Source organism: Emys orbicularis, chromosome 5, assembly GCF_028017835.1.
Source record: "Emys orbicularis isolate rEmyOrb1 chromosome 5, rEmyOrb1.hap1, whole genome shotgun sequence".
Lineage (NCBI taxonomy): Eukaryota > Metazoa > Chordata > Testudines > Emydidae > Emys > Emys orbicularis.
The window spans coordinates 90,618,724-90,641,771 of record NC_088687.1 but is presented as its reverse complement, the minus strand read 5'-3'; the positions used below and the strand labels follow the sequence as shown (position 1 = coordinate 90,641,771).

At 41.1% G+C, this 23,048-nt stretch overlaps 1 protein-coding gene across 3 annotated transcripts in view; it reads right to left on the bottom strand.

The window, feature by feature from the left end:
* SGCZ (sarcoglycan zeta) overlaps positions 1 to 23,048 on the bottom strand; it is a 410,351-nt gene that overhangs the window by 203,528 nt on the left and 183,775 nt on the right. For 2 of the 3 annotated variants that reach the window (XM_065405277.1, XM_065405276.1), the window contains exon 2: positions 6,585 to 6,686. The exons of the other annotated variant lie outside the window; for it this stretch is intronic. In XM_065405277.1, coding sequence (XP_065261349.1) covers positions 6,585 to 6,686 — 102 coding nt within the window. The remainder of the gene's footprint in view (positions 1 to 6,584; positions 6,687 to 23,048) is intronic. 3 annotated transcript variants of the gene reach the window in all.

Genomic DNA, 23,048 nt, shown 5'->3' with positions numbered 1-23,048 from the left:
GATGTTGGCCTGTTCAGGCAGTCTGGCTTGCTAGGAATATCACAGTATAGCCATAAACCTGTGCTGCCTGGAAAACCCCCTATCAGATGGTAGAGAGACACAAGTCTCTTGGGTGGAGACATGACAGCTGAAGAGCTAGGAGCCTACTGTGAGTGCCCTCGAGGAACCACAGAGGAGGAAGACAGGTGCAGTTGCCCCGAACTGTGACACACACACAGTTCCTACAATGAGTTTTTAGACTGGTTCTACCAGGGAGTGGGTACATCAGAGGGGACAGCGCCAGTCCTATCAGTCACTGGTGCTGGGCAAGTTGCACCTTACAAAGAGCCTATCAGTTACGTAATTTCTACAGCCAAAGCAAATATGAATATTTTGTTTACATTTCTGGGAAGCAAAATTTTGCATAACTAACTAGTGCTACTACTTTACCATGGTGAAGAATAGGACATCGCTTGAGGAAGACTAATTCCACACTATTTGCTAAGGGTAAACATTTGAGAAAGCCAAATTCCTAGCATCAATATTTCAAATCTCCAAATGGGCTTTTAAAAATGGTTAGCATTTGCTTTTCATATTAATTTTTCACTAGATGAAAACCCATTTGTCATATGGGTGTAACTCCTAAAATGACAAAAAGTTAAAAATGACCAGGAACTTAAAAATTGAACAGTTACAGAGCATGAATCCCAGTGATGATTGAATCTGGTGATATTCTAAATAAGAAGAGCTCTCAAATATCCTTGTAGCTGTTTTCATCACTTCACACTGACTCAACAGACATTCTAGGCTTCAGAGTGACACACAGAGGGGCAATCCTAGAATCTTGTTATACAAATGTTTCTGAATTAAGTAATTACAAGATAAAGAGTAGAGGATTTGGAATTTGTACAAAAACCAAGCAAATCATCTGCAGTGGATTTTGGTCAGTGAATTAATAGACATGGTTCCAACACTGGAAGTTCCCTGGCCTCTCCTGAGCTCAATTCTGCCTTGCCTTAGATATGGAGAGAAACAGTGAAACCTGGGGGCTTTATAGTGCCCCCAGGTTTGTGCTGAGGTCCCCATGTGACCTCTCTACAGCCTCCCTCCTCTGTGCAGGGGAAACATAGCAGTTGTGCAAAAATATTTTCTGATCTATAATTGTCTCAGCTCAAGTACTAACAATCAACCAACTGCATTTCACTGTCTACCTTCTTTTAATGGGAAAATGGCAAACTTGATCAAAGAGAAGATATTTGTATATAAGACCTTTTATGGGTTCCATTTTCAGTAGTATGGAAAATAAATCAGAAACAAAAAAAGAGCATGTAAAGTCCTCAGATTCAGTTGCAACTTTTACTCCCTGATGTACAATACTTACATTAATATTATTATTTCACCATGGGTTTATACTATCTCCAGGAAAAGGTGAACCTCATTCTGCTGCTTTATTATCCTTCTCACATTTTAATGTTTTGTATTCTTAATATAACAGATGCACAGCATTTTTTTCAAGCAAGCTGTGACACTTATGGATTAAATCACAAGGAAGATGCAAGTGAGTAACCTTGTAATTTCCAAGTGCAGAATTTCAGGTGTGCTCCTTTCAAAAGGTGGCTAAGGTGAAAAAAAAACACAAGTATTCTTAAAGTATTTTCTTTATTTGCATGTGCAAAGCCTATTTTAAGGGGAAAACAGAAATCACATATATAGTTTAAATAATAAATCCCCTAGGGGATCTGGGATGAGTGTCCAATCAGTTGCTTACATTTGTGCTATAACTTAGCTCCTAAGACAATATTCTGTTCACACTGATACTATCTGAATTTGATGTTAGTTTATTATAGGAGCTGATTATTATTAAATCTGGAAAATACCAGATAAGATTTCTTATCTCATCTAAATAGAAAGTTAATGAAAAGGAAGGAAAGAAAATAAGTAGTAATAACAGAACCTATATTATCTCAGTCTGAATATCAAGTACTGTTTATGAATCACATAGTTATTTCTACTTTTCAAGTATCAGAAACGATTGCCAATAATGGGAGATATTAAGAAATTTAAGGTTGGGGAACATTTTCAAGACAGATTCCTGCAACGTAACACAAATAAAGTCTATGTTATAAAGAACATTAGGAAGTTGATGTTCCCACACATGCTGTGAGAATGTGTTTATTGTTTTCCTTTTTATTAACCTTACTAGTTTACTACAATGGCAATTTGATTTTCTCTGTAAATAACCACTTGTTGCTGTCAAAAAGGTCAGAAATCTATGCATACCAGAAAGAAAATGAGTGTATGAGGCTCGCATGTTAACCCTCCCTATGGAAGTAACAGTCTCTATTTCCCCACCCGACTCCCCAAAAAAGCCAACATGCTCAAATAAATTTGTTAGTCTCTAAGGTGCCACAAGTACTCCTCATTCTTTTTTCTCCTAATACAATGTAGTTCAACAGATTTAAATTGTGTTTCCCTCTCTTCCTGCCATCAAAAAATGCATCCCAATTTATTACTTTCAAATGGCGGCATTTACTATATTTGTGGCCCAGACAATCAAGCCTGCTGGTTCTGCATCTCCAGGGGAAAGGTCAGCCTGACAGTAAGATCCCAAAATAATGCAAATATTCTTCAGCAGCTAGTTGCAGAACTAAAAAACCACCAGGCATTTCCAGCTTTAGCAGAGCTCCAGAAGCATCTTTCACTCCCCCTCCCCCCATCCACATTTTTACATCCCACAATGGTTACTACAGTCTTAGGACTCTAATCAGTCTACATTATATATCAGTGTTAGGGAGTGTTAAGAAAGTACTAGTCCAGAATATAGGCTCTGTGACTGAATGGGTGCCCCAACCCCCCTTTCAAACAATGCAGCTACAGCTATCCTCTTCCCCCTTTTTCTATTTTTAAGAGGACTTACTCACAGGCCTACCTTCCTCCAGCCCCACAGCCGCCATTTTATATTTTGCCTATTTCTCCTCCTAGTAGTCCTCTGGGAGACTATCTAGTCTTCTTGGCACACCAATCTTCCATAGGGCTTAAGCATATGCTTAACTTTGCTTATGTGAGCAGCAGCATTGGCCCCATTTGAAATTAATGGTAGAACTCCCTTTGACTTCAATGCAGCCAGGATGTCTCCCATTGATTTCAACTGGGCAACTTCACATAAGAATGGCCATACTGGGTCAGTTCAGTGGTCCACCATTATGCTATCTTCTGACAGTAATCAGTGCTAGATGCTTCAGAGGACATGAACAGAACAGGCAATTATTTAGTGATCCATCACATTGTCCAGACGCACCTTCTAATAGTCAGAGATTTAGGGATACCCAGAACATGGGATTGTGTCCCTGACCCTCTTGGCTAATATCCCTTGATGGACCTATCCCCTATAGACTTATCTAAATTTTTTTTGGACCCAGTTATACTTTAGGCCTTCACAACATCCCCTGGCAACAAGTTCCACAGGATGACTATGCATTGTGTAGTGAAGTATTTCCTTATGTTTGTTTTAAACTTGCTGACTACTAATTTCATTGGTATTATGAAAAGGACTTCTTGTATTATGTAAAGGACTAAATAACACTTCCATATTCATGTTCTCCACACCATTCATAATTATATAGGCCTCTATTATACCCCCCACCTTCGCTGTCTCTTTTCTAAGATGAACAGTTCTAGTCCTTTTAATCTCTATTCATATGGAAGATGTTCCATATCCTAATAAGTTTTATTGCCCTTCTCTATACCTTTCCCAATTCTACCTGTGTGAGCAAAGTCACACCTGCTTAAGTGCTTGGTGGATAAATACAGTAACATAATTCCTATAAGCCTGATTATCACACATAGCAGATGGGATAGACAGAATCACAGACATCACCCATGGGAAGGAACTGTCATGGCATACTTAATCTGGCATTCTGTGACCACTGGAAAGGAGCTGTGTTTCCCTCAGTGTAGTTACAAGGATGATCGAGTCTAGGGAATTTGCAAAACTTCCATAAACACAGCATTTGTAAAGTTCCTATTGGCTGGGTTGGGACATGGATGCTTCTAGGAATACTTGAGTTTATTTTTTTAGCTTTATTTGAAAATGTTCATTAAGTATTCTGCAGTTTTTAAAACAAATCTTATATTTCCTACATTAGGTCGCAGTATCACCCTTAAAATATTAGTGATTAACTTTGTTACTTCTGGAAATAATAAAAAAGCTAAAGCTAAGTTACTGTATCAAGGAGCATCGAGTTACGAAGATGTACATGAGACTCTTAGGAAGATTATTTTGAGAGGGTCTTTGTGCTTTTCTATAACATGACACTTTGAAAAAAATTATTTGAGGGGACAAATTCCAGCCATACTTGCACGTTCATGTATTAGAGGGCAGAATGTGACCTTAAATGCCTATTCTTGGTAGAGATGGCTAATAAAATATATAGAGGTCATTTTTGTGAGCTTGATCTTTTGGTTGTATCATGATCTAAATCAAAGCAATGATATTTGCATTTCTAAATATATTCAGCTACCTTGTTACTGAAGGTTTGCTTATAGATGTTACATTAATTACCTTTTCCTATTTTTAGCAAACCTTTCATAAGGAATATTTTTCAAAAGGCAAGTCTTAAGGGAACAAACTGATTGTGAATAGAAAAGTCAAAGATGATTATCTATCAAATAAAGTGATCAAAACACAATGACTATTTTGACATATACACAGATTGATAAAGTGTTACACGATATTTCAATTGGCAGGCAAACACTCACAACTCTAAATCTTCACCAGTTTTTTTGTCTTACAGATGAAATGGACAATTAACTACTCTGTATCCTTTAACTGATTCTTTTAAGAACTAGGTGTTGGCAGATGTTGGCTGCATTTGTGTTTCTGAGTTGTGCTGTCCCAGCTATGTGCAGATAGCGAACACAGCAGACCTTGATAGAACCGCCCAATAACCACAGACCCGTTTAGTAGCGACGGCACACGGTCAGGTTTATTGTTGACAAAGCACAGCCCTAGCTCCCCGGGTTAATGTCTACAGTTACACTAGCACATGTATGCCTGTGACAATGGACACAGCTCAGTGAATGGTGGGACTTTCCATTCCCCCCTCGGCAGGCCAAAGACTCTTCCTCCGAGACCTCTCTTAATACACTGATACAAACAGGTTACATATTGCCCCTCTGATGTAGTTAGTTAGATGTAGCTTATACATGGGTTCAATCAAAACATCTCTATTCATCATACTGACATCCTGACCTTATATTTAAATGGGGTGGTGGAGGGAGAATCAGTGTGTCCTATCATCTTTGGAGAGTGTGTTTGTACCATACTTGGTATCGGTGTGTTCTGGTATCACCCTTCTGGAATGTGCTTTCCTGAGTGCCTCATACTTCTTAGGAATGTGTCTGTTTTTGCAATATCAGCCTTGTTTTTGCCAGTTTCTGTGAGCTTGCATGCAAGCAGTCTGACTTCTGCTCACAGCCTGACTTTTGCTAGCTTTGCTTTATATTACAGGGCCTGACTACCACTCTAGTTCAGGTGTCAGGCCTCATAACACGACTTTTGCACCAGGCCCCATTTCTCAGGCTCTCTCTACTACACAAAGAATATAATCATGAAGGAAAAATATCAAGGAACCACTTATAAATTAAGATTTTAAGCTTATTGTAGCCTGTAGTTCTCATGATACATTTTCATGCATACATGATTGTTTCTACTGCCTGTTGAGGTCAAAGCCTTTTCTGAGGGAGATTTAATAGTGGAAAGACATTTTTAATAGCTCTTCATTCCTGTCAACATTTGCACTATGCATATTAAAATTCTCTGTACTTCATTGACTAAAACATATTTTAACATTCCTCTCTGATAGCATTTGTATAGCAGCGAGAACTTAATAGAATTCAAGTACTGCATTTTTTTTATTTTTAATATATCTAGGCGAGCTACAACCCAGCATGACTCAGTTGAAATGAGCTGCGTTGAACTTTTGAATATATAATGTCTTGATTTAACGATTTTTTCTATAATGGCCTGCTGTTAAGTGATAAAACAATTACATTTTTAGCAATATTACAAATGGGTTGCTTTGAAAAAATCTCCATCCTAGTGTACATTATCCAGTTTTAATAAATTTCCCTGTACCTAATGAAAAAAATTAAACTAGCTGAAGCTAGAAGGTACTCAGGTGGGGCTACCTGAGTATATATGAAACTGTTCATTCTTTTCATTGCATTTTGCAGAACTTGTGTGCTGGGTTCACATCAAATTGGAAGAATCAAATGTTCCATTCACAGTGCTGAGCTTCCTCTCCTGAAGATTAATGTACATATTTTGTTTTCCCACGTAGATGAGGGATGATGGCACTATCTAAGTAATAGCATAGGAACAGAATGTTTCAGATAACAGTGAATATCCACTTCTCAGATTAAATCTCATCTTTGGCACTTATGAGCCTTTCAGTTCTCTACAGTGCTTTCTCTTAAGGTATTCTCAAAGCAAGCCTGCATTGAATGCCAGTTTAGAGGGTGCAGAAATCCTATCCTACATTTTCAGGCTGAAGAAATTAATTTGAATTATCTGTAAATAAACCCAAAAGATGTCAAGCTCCTACCTTTCGGGAATGTATTTCTTTCACATACAATGGAAGTAGAAATTCAGATATGCCTTCAAGTCGAATTCCTTTTTTGGTGACTCTCAGATTCCCCATTCCATCCTACAAACAACAACAAAAATATTTCACTTTTGTAAGTGACCACTGTGAAGAAATAAAAACCATTCAGCCCAAAGTCTAGAAGCAGTGAATGCAAAGAATATGGAAGAGGGAAGTAAGGTGAAAGGGACTCTCTGAATCTGATCTGAGAGATCAAACTTTTCATGCACTTGTGGATTAAAAACTTATTCAACTTTTCAAAAGCTTCAAAACTATTTTTTAAAATTAACAAATAGTCATCCAGTAGGTTCACTAGCTTGAAGATAAACATTACTTTTAAAAATCACTAGTCAAAGTCTTTGCTGGGTCTGCAGTGAGCAGGAGAATGAAGGTTTTTGAAGCCTCCTGGAAATTCCAGACACATAGCAGTTTTGAGTAAAAACAAAGATGGTTACAAAGGACCTATATTTAACATTCTATCTGATATGAAAAGAGGCATTTTACACCTGTGTTGATGGCAAATCCTGCTTTCTTCTTTGTAATTCGGTAGCAAAACTAATACTATTCCACTGAGCAAAGCCTAGGTCAGGATCTGGGGAGCCCATGCAACATGCTACCACTCACTGGAGAATTGAGGACAGCTTCACCAGCTCTAATTTTATAAGAATGCATTATCCATGCCCCACTAGCATCTCTTCAGTGGGGCAGGGAGGCTATTCAAGGCCCAGAGGATGGATAAGCAGCTACGGAGCAGCATTGCCACTGTACAGTGGTTTGTGCAAAAGCAGCAGTCACTAAAACATAGCTCAGGAACTAGGGTTGTGAAATATTAGCTGGGATAAACATTGGCCTGAAAGTTCTGAGCATGAGTGCTTTATTTTCCCTTTATTTTCTTTTAAACTAAATTGGAGTACAATCAAAGAATGGCAAAAGAATAAAAAAAAAGTTGTTGTTTAAATACAATTTTGTTTATGATAATACAATTGAAAGAGCCTGCTCCTGCTTAGTTATGGCAAAATTCCCAGTGGTTTCATTGGGAACAGAACTGGGCTGAAAGTAATAATTAGTCTCTAATGTGGAGACAGGAAGCTTCAAAAGATGGCTGCTAAATCAGTGTACTCTGCATGTTTTTCATCAGGCTTTTTAGCACACATTTTCAAATAGACACACGGTACCTATTTGAATAAAAGAAAAAATATTGTCATAAATATGTAATTATACAACAAAGCCCAGATCCTGTGTCCACTTATGAGGACCTACTAGGACCATGGAAACAAAAAAATATGCATGGCACAAGTGTCCCCAGCTGCTGACGACATGACACAGTAAGAAAGGTGCCTCAGGCTCGGCACCCCACTGTCCATGGGGAAATACTCTGCAGGGCTCTCCACAGGAGGACACAGAATGATTATGTAGAATGTTGGGGCATAACCAGTGAGGCAACACACAACAGCAATCCAACTAGGCTAAAATCCCACATGAGCACATCAACCACTTCCCATATACCAGATCGCAATGGCTGCAGGCATACTACACAGCAGCTTCTGTAGACAGACCTGAGGGTTTTTCTCCTCAAGCCCAAGACTTACTTAATACCCAGATTCCACTTGAATATGAACCCTTACTTTGCATTTTGCATGAATGCTCCCAGAGTCACTCATGAATCACACAGATAAAGGCACCAGCCAAATACCCATAGCTCCCAGGCTTGTACCCTAGGAATATACCACCTTGAGCTGCTCAGGACCCTTTCTTGAGCAATGCAAGTTTATTAATTGATGATTAATTTATTAATCCACTTCATTAATGGAAAGTGGATATACACCAGCCTTTGTAACCTGAGCAGATTTACCAAGCACTTCAGTCAAACTCACTGGTAAGGATAAACTCTAGAATAAGTTTATTGATTTAAAAGATATAATCACTTAAAATCTGTGATAGGTAAAGAGTCAGAGTGGTTACCAAAATAAAATAAAATAAAATAAAATAAGCACACAGTCTAAACTCTCAGCCCCGTTAGACTGGGCAACATCTAAATTAAGCAGTTTTTCTCACCCCACTGGATATTGCAGGTTGATTACAGTTTTTCATATGCAAGCTTTTTCCTCTTTGCTCAGGGACCAGTCTCTTCAGCTCCAGTGTTCTCGTTGCCTTCAGCATAGGTGGGGGAGAAGAGAAAGGATGAAGCATGGGTCCACTGTGTCCTGTTTTATACACTTAGTCCATGTGCTTGGAGAACATAAGTCCAGGCATGTCTGGCGGACATTGCTAGGTCACCAGGCAAGGTTGAGCACTTGCCCTGGCTATAGCCTTGTGCAAGTGAGTCACTGAATTGTAGCTCCCTTGCTGGACAATGGCTGTTGATGGTTATTCGACACCCTCCTGGGCATTGATTATCCCTCTAGTTATTGTCTTTGGGGAGCTAGTATCGGGGTGTTTCCCATACCCACAGTATATTTTAGTGACAATCACACAACACAATTCTTATAACTTCATATGCATTAATGATATACATATTTAGATGAAACAGTGGGTTTCAGCAGATCATAACCTTTCCTATGATACATTACAAGGCATGCTTTTTATGCAATATCACAACTGTATACAAATGATGAATATGAGGGTTACAGGGTTCTCCCCTGGGGTGTAGAGTGTCATAATCTCTTTATGGCTGGTGTAGAATTCATGTCTAAGGCAACCCTAAGCCCTGCTGTTCCACAGCTACATATTGGCCTGTTTGAGCTGTTCACAATCCCTTGTGCAAGATCAAGTAGCACTCAGGTTGCTTTAGATTATCCTGAAGGATTGGTGTGGTGCAGAGCTGCCCCAGGAACAGGGGAGTGCTGAGGTGACCTTTCTTGCCTCCTGATCTGAACTGTGTTATCCTCAGCTGTGGCTGTGGGCTTTTGAGGCCTTTGGATTTTCCAGAAACAAACTACAAATCTTAGTTTCTACAAGGATTCCAAAGAACACTAATTCTCCCCTTTCTCCCCCAGCTTGCTAGTCAAGTGTTTTGTTTTTTTCCCCAGAGAATGTAAACCATGTAAATCTTATCTGGGATTTAGAAGTCTAGAAGATTATCAAATAAGAGTCATATAGAGGCAGTCAGCCAGAGGACTGCCTCTTAATTTAGGTAATTCCATTGTTATTTAATAGTTTTAGCACTTGAAATTAAAAGGTAAGTGACCCACCAGACTTCTGGTATGATTCCACCAAAAAGAGAAACATTGACCACAAGGCCACTAATGAGGAAATTAAAAATACCATACAGTTGGTTCTAGTTTAACAAAAGGTCATAATTGTATTATACCAGTTGTGAAAAGCTATCTATCCAATCTGATTCTCTTTATTTGCTTCCTGGCCATCAGTGGAAAGATGGAGACTTTAATTACTTTCCCCATATCCCCTGTGATTTGGCCCCCAACTGACACTCCTCAAATCTTCCCTTTCCATATGTGCAAAATGTGGGCTGTGATTTGGGAAGTGCTCAATCTGAGCTCAGCCCACCCCCCACATCCCAGTTCCTACCCCAATACCATGGCCCTTATAATAGTTACCACAATCAGAGCTGAGCAAATAACTGATTTTTCAGTTTGGTGGCCAAACTGAAAAAAATATCTTCAGATCACACTAAACATTTTAATAAATAAGAAAAAGTGCAAATCCCACATACAAGAGCAGGAAGACTCAACCGTAGGTGTTGTACCTGAAACGAACTTAACTCTAGTTGACTAAATTTCAGATTTAGGTTGTCCCTTTAACAGACATACAAACCAAATGCCTCAATTGAATTCATAGCACAAATATTTCAGGGATAAGAATTCAGTTAACATCCACAAACAAAATTTAGTAAGGGCAGGTCTACACTACAGGACTAAGTTATGCAACTCCAGCTATGTGAATAATGTAGCTGGAGCCGACATACCTTAGGTTGACTTAATGTGGTGTCTACTCCGCTCTGGGTCGACAGGAGAAACTCTCCCATCGACTTACCTTACGCTTCTCGGAGTTGACAGGAGACCAGTCGGCACAGTGTGTTGATCCTTCAGTAAGTGGAGACAAGCCCTATGAGAATGATAGCATCTAGACTATATCAGATATTCTCTATTATCTCTCGTTCATGGCCAGCGTTCCTAATCTTTATACGCAGAGTCTGGCTTGCACTAAGTGATGCTGAACAAAATATTAATTTTTTCCCCAGTATTTCATTGCTCAAGACCTTTATCTTGTACCAACTTCCACCCTATGTCCATGCTTCTACTGAATGTCAGAATAAATTTTAGCATTGCATGTTGCCTTCTGTACCCATTTATATATTGAAGCATATCACACATCTACAAACTCAGGCTATGAACTGTGCTCCCCACCCAAAGAAACCTAGCAAAATGTTAAATGGAGAAATTAACATTAAAGCAAGGTCCTACACTAAAAAGTTGTACAAAATGGTATTGTGGGGTTCAACATCCATTGCACATCTGAAGTTGCATGCTCTAAAGTTCAAGATTATAAGGCCTCAGTATTAAAGACTATAGAAATATGAAGTGTTGTATGCTTCATTTCATACCTAGATAGAGCTTCATGTTACTTTTTACATCTGCTTTCTTTTTGCTTTTAAAGAAATAAGGAGTCTTGTTTTACTATACCACAGTGATGCTCAAACATTTTAGCAGTTTGCCCTTGACTTAGGTGTGTTCTTAGTCCAAGAGGGCTAAAGCACTTGAGGCCTCTTTGAACATTAAAAGTTCAAGCATTTGTTTTAAACTACAATTGCTATAGGGGGGGGAAAGAATCAACTATTCTAATATGCATAGAGGTCAAAAGGGCTACAAAGACATGGGAAACAATGAGATTCAGTGTAGAATGAATAAAGGAAATTCAAGAAAAGAATGGATATCTCAAATTTATTTGCACCCACGTGCAATAAGGGCCATAAGTTATTTTGTTTGAGCTATTCCTCTTCTCTCCCTCTCTAAATAATTGGCCCAGATTATTTTAAACTTTCCAGGCTATCATTCAACTATTAGTCAATAATATTACCTGCTTGTATGATTCAATTTTATCCTAATGTAACACATTATCTTAATATAGTAAACATGAGTTTTACCAACTGCACACCAGGCATAGTACTGCTAGTACATTTCTTGATTGAACCCAAAGGTTCATAACATTAGCATCACTATGTAATAATAATACTTGAGCAAAGTATTATTCCAAACATGACCCTTTATTGTTTGGTACTTAGTGCATACCAACGGTATGCTTTGGCACCACTACAAGGCATGCATCATCTGCTTGAAACCTCCAGATGCCCTGTCTGGAGTCTAATGTATGTAATGAATCATCTTAGATTGAATTGAATGTGATTCCTATTTTCTTGCCAAGCTGTGGTACTTGACAAATTCAATTTTATTACTTGTAGACAGTTAAGGCCTTTCTCTACCTTATTTTTAAATTCACTAACTGTGTTGTTAAATAGATCTACTGCAAGATTCTGTAATTAAATGCTTTCTCTATGTGCTACAGGAAACCAGACCTGAGGAGGGCTCCTGAATGTGTGAGGCAGAATATACAAGTGCTAGACCTAGACTATAGAAATCAGTATCCAAAGAGATAAGAATTAACACAGGCTCATATTCCTGTGTGTAAGATGGACCTGGGATTCCTCCAGTAAGATTGTTTTCTCTCACTCTTTTTCTCCTATAGGCTGGAATAGCTGCTAAATTTTGTCCATATGTGATCTCTCACACAAATGAGAGATAACCACTTATTTTTCCCTCAGGCTGCTCATAAGCAGTGGGAAGTGGGTGCAGGCAGAAGCCTCTCTCTTGCAGTTGGCAGAATCAGAGGGAGAAAGAAGGTGGATCCAGGGCCAGCACGGGTGTTGGAGGAACCCAGGGGTCCTGGGATCCTGGAGAAGTCAGGGGGGACCATAGTATTGAAGGAAGTCAGGAGCAGACTGTGGGATTAGAGTATAAGGGCTTGTTTGAGGAAAGGGCAGAAGACTTGGGGTTAATTGGGGAAAGCCTGTCCACCTTCAGCAGTCACACAGTTTGCCTGCCCTCAGTGCCAGTGCCCAGTGCCATATACTGGTGTCTGGGAGTAGCAATTTCAGGAAAATCCTTCTCAGTCCCTGTAGCCCTGCTGTATGCATAAGAATCCAGCTGACCTATAGAAGTATGTGAGGGAAGAGGCAAATGCTTGAGTGCTATGCCTTATGCATGCCCTGGACTAGAATTGAGAAAGGAGGATAGTGTTGTTGTAATTTCTCATTTTAAATACTTGAAAAACTCTCAGGCAATATGCTGGGGGGAGAGGAGAAATGAAAAATAAGTAATTATTACATATTTACTGTTGTCTGATTTTACCTGTGAAAACTTTGGTCTGGGATCAGAGGTCTGTCTACCGCATAGCATATAAAGATAGTTTATTTCCAATGTTACTGTTGAATGTGAACTCTTGGATCATTTTGTTCCCATTCATGCTCCATGGTATGTTATTTTCATTTTATCAAACCTTAAATTCAAAAACTGCAGCCATTTCAATGGTTGTTGGTACCTGGAGGAGAGTGAGCCCAGTAAAAAGGTGTAAGGTCACATAAAATTAATATTTTCTCTTGACATTTGAAATATAATATTTCATATACGGTAAGAGTATACAGTGTGATTTCAAATCATTGCTTCAGTTTTGGAAGTCAATATGAGATCCATTATTACACCTTTTATGATTTATGGAAATCATACTAGTTCAACAGTGCAAGCAGTTGATCAGACAATTGTTGATTTCAAGGGGATTACTGCTTCTAGCAGAAAGGATTTGCATAATCAGCCCCCTTGTTTGTAAATTGGAGACTTTTCATTTTAAAATAAAATCTAGTTCTGGACAAAATGATCAGCTCAGGGTTCTGGTTTGTTTGTTTGTTTGTTTGCACTTGAGGCAGCTTGCATCAGAAGCTAGGCTTTGAGACAATCTTTTGGTGTTGGCCGGGGTCTACCTCTATTGGCTGCCTCAACCCTGGTAAATTCTGGCAGCAGCCAGGCCCTCTGGTGAGGTTATCAACCTGACCCTGGGCAGTCCCGCCCCCTCAGTCTATATCACACAGTTAAGAAAAACAGATGCACTTGGTCTCAGATTGAAATATGTGGCAAGAGCAGCACCAGGAAGATAAAATTAAGATTTTGGTTCCCACTACTTCTGAACAGAGTGTGAGCCGAGCGGAGAGTGTGGGGGCGGGAAGAGGAGGGGGGAATGAGGGTAAAGTGAAAGTCAATATGAAATATCCACTCTAATGAAGATATTTTGTGGAAGCTGTAGAGAAAAGATTAGGACTCAGCCAATTTATATTACTGTTCTCAAAGATAAGATTTGGGAGGGTGGATTAGAACACTTCACTCTGGAGCGCAGAAAGGGCACGAAGCAGCCAGCTAGCCATGAGTAAGATACAGTGGAGATGAAAGTGTGTAAGTCACTTCTAGAGACAGCCCATTTGGGAAGAGAGAGAGGATATCCAATGGGAAAGAAGCTGGTGGCTCAACGTCCATTTAAAAAAAAAATTAGGTTGTATATGTATGAATACCATTGCCCTATACTGGGTACAGTCAGAGCAACTCTTATATGTCATTTGCCCGGTACTGCTAGGAGCTGAAATAAATACTCCTTTAGTTGAAGTGATAGGGATGTATAGTTTTCAATCTCCACCCACCTTGGTCTCAGGGAAGCTTCACGTAAGCCATGGTGTTTATTATTACAGTCATAAAGACATAGATGGTTAGTTGGTACTATCTAGCAAAAGTATTCATTATATGGAAAGTGATAGGAATCAGTCTGAAAAATGCAAATAAATAACTTTGAGAGACCACTAGAGTAAATCCCCTTCGTGCAACGTAAAACATTTTAAAATGCACTAAAACACATTACACAACTAGTCAACTTTAGAGTTAATCAGTAAGATGTACGGTCTGCTGCATCACTTTATTTACAGGAGTCCTCCTGAGATTTTATTATTTACCTTGTCAGAGAAATGACACGAAGCCTTTCATTAATCTAATTTACTAGCATAATATGAAGCTATTATTTTTATGTTAACTGGTGTAAAAAAAATCATAGCCACCTTAGATGTACTTCTGTAGAAAGTAAGTGACCTGTTAGATTAAAAATCTGGTCTTTCAGAGCTGGCTCTGGAAGAAAAAAAAAATAAAAAAAAAGAGGTTTGTGTAGATTAAACTCTGAAGTGGTCAAGGATTTAAGGGGTTTGACATTAGATTTTGAAATATATCCAAGGCTACATTTATACACAGACAGCTTAGCCATTAGTCAAAACAAGTCTTAATGCCACCCAAGGAAAAGGAGGAATACAACTCACTTCCCAAGGACATAATTTGCTAGTACTTGTCTTCAGAATTTTAGATTAGGTGCCATTTCTATCTGCACCACCTCAAAGACCAACACAATATATTGAATCAAGATTTGATTCAAAATTCAAAAGAAATACTAAATCACTGACTGCAGCAATATTGGTTGATTTATACTCCCCGGTATCCCACTTTCATGCTCTCAAATTCCACTAGGTGGGTTTTATCAAACAACGTAGCAACACAGTAGTGAGAGTCAAACAAATCAGCATGTTTGGCAGGCATGGAAATTGATTACCAATTTTTCTTGCTTGGCAGAATTACTTCTCTCCATTCACACTCTTCACTGTATTGGGAGCATGAAGCCTCAGTCCCATAATCTTTTGTTCTGTGGGACAGTTAAATTCGCTTCAACACATAGAAACAAAAGAAGGGTAAGTTAATATCTTTTACTGGACCAATGTCTGTTGGTGAAAGAGACAAACTTTTGAGCTACACAGAGCTCTTCTTCAGGTCTAGGAAAGGTAATCAGAGTATCACAGCTAAATACAAAGTGGAACAGATTGTATTTAGCTGTGACAAACTGATTACCTTTTCCAGACCTGAAGAAGAGCTCTGTGTAGGTTGAAATAATGTCTCTTTCACCAACAGAAGTTGGTCCAGTAAAAGATTTACCTCACCCACTTTGTCTCATATCCCGGGACCAACATGGATATAACAGCACTGCATAAAAAATGTAAGATGATCTTTAAAAATATTATAGTTTTCCCATTTAAAAAAAAAAAAAAACCTATCAGAGGCCCCCTTTTTCCATTCTCTGATGTTGACCCCAGCTCCCTCTGGCACTTCAACACCCAGAGCCTAACTAGACTTGTTTTTTCTTACTGCTAACACCACTGTCAGTAATATTCTGATGTTGTTGGCTTAGTGATTTTTCTACACCACATCTCAGTTCTACACCGGAAATTCAAAAAAGAAAGAATATTAAACCTCAGAAATAGGGAAACAAAACCTTTATTATATGCTGCCACTGAGATGATCTTGCAATAATTTTGCTGCATTTGAATGACTATGTCAAGGTGAATAAAGTCCTAAGTTACAATTTTATTGAAAGTTGTTGGGAAGGAAAGGAAGTCTAATTTACTGGAGCCTATGAAATGGGATTGAGACGCTTTGAAGACATTTTTCTCTATTATGACAAATGTTTCTGCTCTTGAAAATGCAACAAAGTGAATAATCAGTTCATGGAGTCAATCAAGCTTTTAATACCAACATTCAGGAATTTTTAAAGTCTGGAGCTGTAAGTAAGTGAGCACAGATGCTCTTAAAGGAATTGTTAAATGGGTTTAGTGTATATGATTGAATATCTAAAATGAATCTTAAAAATTAAAAACAAGCAAAAAGGTCTTTCTAAGGGCAAAAATTGATTTAATTCATTTTTTGTCACTGTATTGGCAATTCCTTCAAGCAACAAAAACTTTTATAATTCCAGGTTAATATTCTTTACTTTTGTTAGATAAGCCATTTTATACACACCATTACACAAAGCAAACAACATGAGTGAGCTATGACTCGTGCTTTCCAAGTCAGGAGGTTATTTAAAAATGCTTTGCTAAATGTAGGGAGGTTTAAGCACTGCTAATGGAGTTAAAAGGAGACAGTAAAACCTAGCAGTCTGCCTTAATTGATCCTGTATTTTACTTTATGTACAATGGATGGAAAATGGTTTTAAAAACATTAAGGAAATGACCAAGCGAAGCTAGCATGGATTCTGTCTAGATATCTGATAAACAAAAGCGCAAAAGATCAATGGTAACAATACAGATACACCAGTTATTTAGTTCCTTTTAAAACAGACTATATACAAAGTTAATTGGTCCAACATTTGACTTGCATGGAAAAAAAGTTAGTAAATCTCGTAACTCAGGTTTTATATGATGGTTTTAATTTTTATCATAAAAATAAAATACAAACATCAGTTATTTGGCATATTTGAGTAGGGACAATAGGGAATCAGTGAACAAGGAAATACATGAATTGCAAGGATTTAGGGGGTCTCTATAAGCTCCTATTATTATTAATAATGTAGTAGTTGCTTTCAGGGCTGCCCAGAGGGGGGGGGGGGGGGCAAGTGGGTCAATTTGCCCTGGGCCCCGCAGGGGCCCTGTCATAACTATAAAGGGAAGGGTAACAGCTCTCCTGTGTACAGTACTATAAAATCCCTCCAGGCCAGAGACTCCAAAATCCTTTTGCCTGTAAAGGGTTAAGAAGCTCGGGTAACCTGGCTGACACCTGACCCAAAGGACCAATAAGGGGACAAGATACTTTCAAATCTTGGGGGGGGGGGGAGAAGGCTTTTGTTTGTGCTCTTTGTTTAAGGGGTTGTTCGCTCTTGGGACTGAGAGGGACCAGACATCAATCCAGGTTCTCCCCATCTTTCCAAACAAGTCTCTCATATTTCAAACTTGTAAGTAAAAAGCCAGGCAAGGCGTCTTAGTTTTACTTTGTTTTCTCAACTTGTAAATGTACCTTTTACTAGAGTGTTTATCTTTGTTTGCTGTACTTTGAACCTGAGACTAGAGGGGGGTCCTCTGAGCTCTTTAAGTTTGATTACCCTGTAAAGTTATTTTCCATACTGATTTTACAGAGATGATTTTTACCCTTTTCTTTAATTAAAAGCCTTCTTTTTAAGAACCTGATTGATTTCTCCTTGTTTTTAGATCCAAGGGAGTTGGATCTGTATTCACCAGGAGTTGGTGAAAGGAAGGAGGGGGGAAGGGTCAATTTCTCCTTGTTTTAAGATCCAAGGGGTTTGGATCTGTATTCACCAGGAGTTGGTGAAAGGAAGGAGGGGGGAAGGGTCAATTTCTCCTTGTTTTAAGATCCAAGGGGTTTGGATCTATATTCACCAGGAGTTGTTGAAAGGAAGGAGGGGGGAAGGATCAATTTCTCCTTGTTTTAAGATCCAAGGGGTTTGGATCTGTATTCACCAGGGAATTGGTGAAAGGTTTCTCAAAGCTTCCCAGGGAAGGGAATTAGCTTGTGGGAAATGGTGGCAGCGGACCAGATCTAAGCTGGTAGTTAAGCTTAGAAGTCTTCATGCAGGCCCCCACACTTGTACGCTAAAGTTCAAAGTGGGGATACAGCCTTGACATGGTGGCATAGCGGTGGAGATCATTTTAAACCCAAAAGCCAGTAAGATTTTTTTTTTCCCTTCTAGCTGCTTGGAAAGCAGAGCTGAAGGTAGATGCATATCTTATCTCTCCTTGCCTGAAGGCAGAGGTGTTAAGTTTTTTTAACAAGCGCCTTTGTTAAGAGAAGGGTTCAATTAATGAGCAAACGACTGGTAAAAGAATTTACAAGCTGAATTGTTTTTTTTTCTTTTTACATCCTCGGGAGTAGCTAGTTAGAAAGTCTCTGTTAACTCAGCAGCAGCCTGAGCTAAGTGCATCCCAGTTTCAGTCAACTGCAGAGGGGTGTGACCCAGCACAAGAAAACAGGAAAATGACTACAAAAGAAGAAAAAGCCAAAGAGGAGGCCCACAAGAGAACTATGGAGCTAGAGAAAGCCAAAGAGGAGGCCCACAAGAGAGAGATGGAGCTGGAAAAGGCCAAAGAGGAGGCTCACAAGAGAACTATGGAGCTGGAAAAAGCCAAAGAGGAGGCGAGAGAAAAAGAAAGGAAGCATGAACTGGAAGTAGCAAGGGCTAGGCAGGATGCACCAGCCCATCCTAGCAACTCCTCTCCAGGTACCACTTCCCATCCCAGAAAATTCCCCACCTACAAGGCAGGCGATGATACTGAGGCCTTCTTAGAAAATTTTGAAAGGGCCTGCCTTGGATACAGCATCACTCCAAACCAGTACATGGTAGAGCTGAGGCCGCAGCTCAGTGGACCCTTAGCAGAGGTGGCGGCTGAAATGCCTAAGGAACACATGAACAGTTATGAACTTTTTAAAAACAAGGCCAGACTCAGAACACCCGAGCATGCCCGTCGGCGGTTCAGAGCCCAAAGGTGGAAACCAGACGTGGCATTTACCTGGCATGCCTACCACATTGACAAAAATTGTGATGCCTGGATATCAGGAGCAAATGTTAAATCTCTGGAAGATCTGGTTTCCCTAGTAAAAATGGAGCAGTTTTTAGAGGGTGTTCCTGAGGAAATAGAAAGGTACATCCTAGATAGGAAGCCCAAAACTGTAACCGAGGCGGGGGAGATTGGAGCCAAATGGGTGGAGGTGGCAGAAAAGAAAAAAACTAGTAGCATTTGGAGCGAATACCAGAAGGGGCAAGCCAAAACAAAACCTTACCACCGGGGACAACCCAAGGCCCCACCCACATCCCAAGGGAAACCCCAGACGCCTTCTCACCCCACCCCACCAGTCTCCACCAACCAACATCGCCCCGGTGATACCTTAGCCGGGCGATGTTTTAAATATAATGAACTGGGACATATAAAGGCTCATTGCCCCAAGAACCCCAACCGATTACAGTTCATTACACCACAATCACACCAAAGATCCCCAGACCCAGATGCCTCTCTCATACCCTCGGAGCGAAGGGAAACCTTGAGAGTGGGCGGAAAGAAGGTTATCGCTTGGAGGGACACTGGGGCACAAGTGTCAAATATCCACCAATCCCTAGTGGACCCCAAATTCATCAAACCGGAGGCTCCAGTGACACTTCAACCCTTCGTGTCACAGTCTGTAACCTTGCCTACAGCCAAGTTGCATGTCCAGTACAAGGGCTGGTCAGGAATGTGGACTTTTGCAGTCTATGACAATTATCCCATTCCCATGCTGCTGGGGGAAGACTTGGCCAACCATGTGAAGCTAGCCAAGAGGGTGGGAATAGTCACCCGCAGCCAGGCTAAGCAAGCTTTCACCCGCATCCCTGTTCCTGAGCCATCCACCAGGGCCCCGTCTGTGTTACCGTAGACCCAAACAAAGGTGGTGGAACCGGATCCCCTGCCAACGACTGCAACAGCCGTAGTGGATCCAATCCCAGAGACCCAGCCACAGCCAGTCCCAGAACCGGAACTGGCAACGCAACCAGCACCAGAACCATTGCCAGCACGGAGTCCAGTGCTTGCAAACCCGTCTACAACTCCAATGCCAGAGGGCACCAGCGAGCCTGAACTGGCAGAAGCAGCAGATAACCCTACCCAAGAGGCTCAGCCAGAGCCTGAGATACCACATAGTGCACCAGGGGACAGCGGTTCACAGTCAATGGAAACAGCCCCAGCACCTGCATCGCTTCCAGAGGGGCCAAGCCCCAGTCCACAGTCCAAGGAGGAACTGATGTCTCCAGCATCAAGGGAACAGTTCCAGGCCGAGCAGGAAGCAGATGACAGCCTTCAGAAAGCTTGGGCAGCGGCACGGAGCACCCCACCACCTCTCAGCTCTTCTAACCGATCCCGGTTTGTTGTAGAACAAGGAGACTCTTTCTGGTGGGCACCAGGAAGATTGGCATCCTCAAAGACAGTTGGTAGTTCCCACTAAGTATCGGGTAAAGCTCTTGAGCTTAGCCCATGATCATCCCAGTGGCCATTCTGGGGTGAACAGAACCAAAGACCGGTTGGGGAAGTCCTTCCACTGGGAGGGAATGGGCAAGGACGTTGCTAATTATGTCCGGTCTTGTGAGGTGTACCAACGAGTGGGAAAGCCCCAAGACCAGGTTAAAGCCCCTCTCCAGCCACTACCCATAATTGAGGTCCCATTTCAGCAAGTAGCTGTGGATATTCTGGGTCCTTTCCCAAAGAAGACACCCAGAGGAAAGCAGTACGTACTGACTTTCATGGATTTTGCTACCCGATGGCCGGAAGCTGTACCCTTAAGCAACACCAGGGCTAAAAGTGTGTGCCAGTCATTAGCAGACATTTTTGCCAGGGTAGGGTGGCCCTCCGACATCCTTACAGATTCGGGAACTAATTTCCTGGCAGGGAACATGAAAAACCTGTGGGAAGCTCATGGGGTGAATCACTTGGTTGCCACCCCTCATCACCATCAAACCAATGGTCTGGTGGAGAGGTTTAATGGAACTTTGGGGGCCATGATACGTAAATTCGTAAATGAACACTCCAATGATTGGGACCTAGTGTTGCAGCAGTTGCTTTTTGCCTACAGGGCTGTACCACATCCCAGTTTAGGGTTTTCACCATTTGAACTTGTGTATGGCCGCGAGGTTAAGGGGCCATTACAGTTGGTGAAGCAGCAATGGGAGGGGTTTACGCCTTCTCCAGGAACTAACATTCTAGACTTTGTAAGCAACCTACAAAGCACCCTCCGACACTCTTTAGCCCTTGCTAAAGAAAACCTAAAGGATGCTCAGGAAGAGCAAAAGGCCTGGTATGATAAACATTCCAGAGAACGGTCCTTCAAAGTAGGAGACCAAGTCATGGTCTTAAAGGTGCTCCAGGCCCATAAAATGGAAGCGTCGTGGGAAGGACCATTCACGGTCCAGGAGCGCCTAGGAGCTGTTAACTATCTCATAGCCTCCCCCACCTCCAACATAAAGCCTAAGGTATACCATGTTAATTCTCTTAAGCCCTTTTATTCCAGAGAATTAAACGTTTGCCAGTTTACAGCCCAGGAAACAGATGACGCGGAGTGGCCTGAAGGTGTCTACTACGAAGGAAAAAAGGATGGTGGCGGGGAAGAGGTGAACCTCTCCAAGACCCTTGGACGTCTGCAGCGACAGCAGATCAAGGAGCTGTGCACAAGCTTTGCACCAATTTTCTCAGCCGCTCCAGGACGGACCGAACGGGCATACCACTCCATTGACACAGGTAATGCTCACCCAATTAGAACCCCACCCTACCGGGAGTCACCTCATGCCCAAACTGCTATACAAAGGGAGATCCAGGACATGCTACAGATGGGTATAATCCGCCCCTCTAATAGTGCATGGGCATCTCCAGTGGTTCTAGTTCCCAAACCAGATGGGGAAATACGCTTTTGCGTGGACTACCATAAGCTAAATGCTGTAACTCGTCCTGACAACTATCCAATGCCACGCACAGATGAGCTATTGGAAAAATTGGGACATGCCCAATTCATCTCTACTTTAGACTTAACAAAAGGGTACTGGCAAGTACCACTAGATGAACCCGCTAAGGAAAGGTCAGCCTTCATCACCCAGGCAGGGGTGTATGAATTCAATGTACTCCCTTTCGGGTTGCGAAATGCACCTGCCACCTTCCAAAGACTTGTAGATGGTCTCCTAGCGGGATTGGGAGAATCTGCAGTTGCCTACCTCGATGATGTGGCCATTTTTCCTGGTTCATGGACAGAACACCTGGAGCACCTGGAAAAAGTCTTCGAGCACATCCGGCAGGCAGGACTAACTGTTAAGGCTAAAAAGTGTCAAATAGGCCAAAATAGAGTGACGTACCTGGGGCACCAGGTGGGTCAAGGAACTATAAATCCCCTACAGGCCAAAGTGGATGCTATCCAAAAGTGGCCGGTTCCAAAGTCAAAGAAACAGGTCCAATCCTTCTTAGGCTTGGCCGGATATTATAGGCGATTTGTACCACACTACAGCCAAATCGCCGCCCCGCTGACAGACCTAACCAGAAAGAAACAGCCAAATGCAGTTCAGTGGACTGATGAGTGTCAAAAGGCCTTTAACCAGCTTAAGGCAACACTCATGTCTGACCCTGTGCTAAGGGCCCCAGACTTTGACAAACCATTCCTAGTAACCACAGATGCGTCCGAGCGAGGCGTGGGAGCAGTTTTAATGCAGAAAGGACCGGATCAAGAATTCCATCCTGTCGTGTTTCTCAGCAAGAAACTGTCTAAGAGGGAAAGCCACTGGTCAATCAGCGAAAAGGAATGCTACGCCATTGTGTACGCGCTGGAAAAGCTATGCCCATATGTTTGGGGACGGCGTTTCCAACTACAAACAGACCATGCTGCGCTACAGTGGCTTCATACCGCCAAGGGGAATAACAAAAAACTTCTTCGGTGGAGTTTAGTTCTAAAAGATTTTGATTTTGAAATACAACACATTTCAGGAGCTTCTAACAAAGTGGCTGATGCACTCTCCCGGGAAAGTTTCCCAGAGTCAACTGGTTAAAAA